This window comes from Temnothorax curvispinosus, unplaced genomic scaffold (assembly GCF_003070985.1).
Source record: "Temnothorax curvispinosus isolate PA1 unplaced genomic scaffold, ASM307098v1 QBEX01009845.1, whole genome shotgun sequence".
Taxonomy (NCBI): Eukaryota; Metazoa; Arthropoda; class Insecta; order Hymenoptera; family Formicidae; genus Temnothorax; species Temnothorax curvispinosus.
In genome coordinates, this window is record NW_020219625.1 from 1 (window position 1) to 3047 (window position 3047).

Consider the following 3047-nt stretch of genomic DNA (forward strand, 5'->3'; position numbering starts at 1 on the left):
AGGACAGATTCCTCCTATGGGAAGAGGCAGACACCCTGCTTTAATGGCACCAGTCAGACCATTTCCACCACGATTTCCTCTGGATATGTACAGATTGGGACATCCACCCCCAAATCTAAGTAAATACATATGCATTACAAATAGCAGCACAACTGTATATGTATTGTACAATATTATGTATACATATACATACATACATACATATATATATATACACACACATATATATATAAAATTCTTTCACAGGATTCGGACCATTTTAAAACAACGGAACATATTTCATACTTAGTCAATAGCAATGAACACAATGGTATCTTGGATACGCAATCAAGGTTTTATTATATTATAGAACGTAATATTTTAAAATGAATTATAATGCTTGAGTGAATTAAATATATTATATATGTAAAGTCTGCATGAAATATAAATGGAGGAGTAAAAGCCATAGTGGTGTAACTCAAATTTTTTAAGACATTGACTCGTGTGCATAGATGCAATCTATACAATATATAAATTGCATCTATGCACACGGGTCAATTTTTAAAAAAAATTGACTTACTCCACTATGGTTTTTACTCCTCCAAACAATACAATTATAATATAAAGTAATATAAAAGTAATAATGCATATATAACTTATATACTAATATATATATATATATATACTAATAGGGCATATAACTTATATATAAAATATTTTCTATGTAATATAGAATATATTATTATAGAGCATTCATACACGTGCATATACACATATTGTTCTTATTTTTCAATAATTTATAATTAGCGCTATGTATTCTGTAAATAAAATTGAAATGTTAATTCGTACATAAGATTTAAAGGCATTAATTTTCTAGAAGATCTATCCTATCCCTGAGATACAGTTACAATCTTTCCTCTTTCTTGTATTTTAGACCTTGAAACACAATAAACACTTCAATATGTTTCAAATTCGCGCACTTTTTGCATGCGCGTGTGGCCCAGTGTGGCCATGGATCACGGGGTACGTTCGTTGCATCTCGTTGGTATGACGGGTTTCATAACCTGAATAATCATCAACTTGATTTGTTAACGCTCCTAACCTAAAAGGAGCAAAAAAACTTTAACGATTAATCGTTAAAGTTGATGAACGATTAATATTAAATATCTTGCTTCGCGGGGCAGAGAGAGTGACACTTTTTTCTGCCAGATTCTTTAGTTTCACGCAAAAACACATCATTGAGCATAATTTCACCGATATTGGAGGTGAGGCCCCTAAACTGTATAATTAACCATAAAATGATATGTATTATATATGTATTAAATGTAAAACGCTGAACATATTATGATCTTAAATTGAATCATAAGATTTAGTTTGTTATTAACTGTATAATAAAGAAGATGACAAGAAATATTTCTTGCATTAATTAAAATCTGAATTTTTTATAATAAATTTAATATATTTCAGCAACACTTTGCTTAGTATTTCCAACAATGAATTCAATACGTTCGACAACTTTCCGAGGCAATGAAGAGTCAAGATCAATACGTAATGAAGATCACAATAGTTATTCAGTTTTACGTTCAAAAACCGAAGACGAAAAGTGGAGACGTAGACGAGAATGGCAACGCCAGCAAGAACGAGAGAGACCATATAAAATATTAAAACAGCAAAAGATTTTAGAATATGAAAGGAAACGTGCGCAAGCTTTAAAATATGCTGAGGGAAAATTCTCGCGTCATAGTCGAAGCAAAAGCGGTAGTGAGTCTCCCTCGCATCTTCGGTATAGAGGTAGACCTACGTCAACTGCTTCCAAATCTGATAGTTTGCATGAAAAGTGAGTTTACAATATACATATAACTATATGCTCCTATATCTTTATTTTGACTTGATAGAGATAAGGTGACCAAAACTTTCAAATATCTAAAAAATATATTTTAATAAAATAAATTAGTATAAAATAATTTATTGATAGAGAAAATTGCCTACGAGATGAGATATAAGGGCTTGTTAATAGAAAACTATAATTTCAATGCCAGATCAGAATGAGGTGTAAGATGTACAGAGATAAATGTATGGTTTTTTTTTCACTTTTAAAAGGGTTCTTTTTAATTGCCTCACTATATTCATTATGTAAATATAGAATATAGAAATAGGACTATTTTCCTGGAATATCTGGTTATTTTAATACAAAGAGTATAAGAATTACGATTAATTAAAAATATTATGATTGAATTCTCTTTAGATTAGATGAGCCTACAAGTGGAACAGTACCTTTGTTTAGAGGTCCTCAGAATGCACAGATTAATACTATGGAACTACGTCGAATTAAAGTTGATATTCACAGGAATATTCCTATACAAGGACCTGTTCCTGAATTAAAGCGAGATATACTTAATCCTGAAGATGTGATCGTCAAAAGAAGAGAGGGTAAAATATTACATTCTCTAAATCTTTATGTTTCTCATTATCTCTTTTCCATAGAAATTCAGTTGTTTTCAACATTGTAATTTAACAGAAAAAATGAGATGTTTACTGAAAACAAATGCTCACCTTAAAGTGCGATTTTCTCATTATTTTGGCCGTAATATGGATATTTTACGATTCTAGTAATAAATGACTTCTGTTGATCCTTAAAACAAATATTGTTACATGCAAATAATAGCGTTTTCGACCGGGCCGAGTTTGCTCGTTCTGAAAGCAATTAATGATGTCACTTCGGCAAATTGACCAACGTTATTGCTCGATTTCGACGCCCAGTCGAAAACGCTATAAGAAATTATACAGATGGTTACACATGATTTTGTAGCTGCAGTTGTTTATAGTCTTGGAATTTTCATAAAAACGATAGAGATATTGTCTATATAATTATTGTTAATTCCATATTTGTTAACATATAGGATTTCAAACAAAGTAAAGAATATAGAAAATAGGAAATAATCTCAAAAACAATTTCGTACAAATTCAACACATATTTTGTATTTTAAAGTATCTTTGAAAGTAACATAATTATATTTTAAGTAAATTAAAAAAAAATTTACATTTCTGCATTGATTGCCTGCATATAA

At 30.1% G+C, this 3047-nt stretch overlaps 1 protein-coding gene across 1 annotated transcript; it reads left to right on the plus strand.

The window, feature by feature from the left end:
* The first annotated feature begins 1029 nt into the window (after positions 1-1029).
* On the plus strand, positions 1030-3028 carry LOC112459468. Its single transcript, XM_025023572.1, has 3 exons — positions 1030-1244; positions 1447-1816; positions 2225-3028. The coding sequence occupies exons 2-3, from the start codon at positions 1473-1475 to the stop codon at positions 2487-2489; spliced, it is 609 nt and encodes a 202-aa protein (XP_024879340.1). The 5' UTR covers positions 1030-1244; positions 1447-1472; the 3' UTR covers positions 2490-3028.
* The last annotated feature ends 19 nt before the right edge of the window (positions 3029-3047 follow it).

What these genes read in the sequence shown, in the direction of transcription:
- LOC112459468 (XM_025023572.1), top strand. Translation starts at nt 1,473, where the DNA reads ATGAATTCAATACGTTCGACAACTTTCCGAGGCAATGAAGAGTCAAGA. An exon ending in TCTGATAGTTTGCATGAAAA is followed by an intron (nt 1,817 to 2,224) that starts GTGAGTTTACAA and finishes AATTCTCTTTAG; the next exon opens with ATTAGATGAGCCTACAAGTG.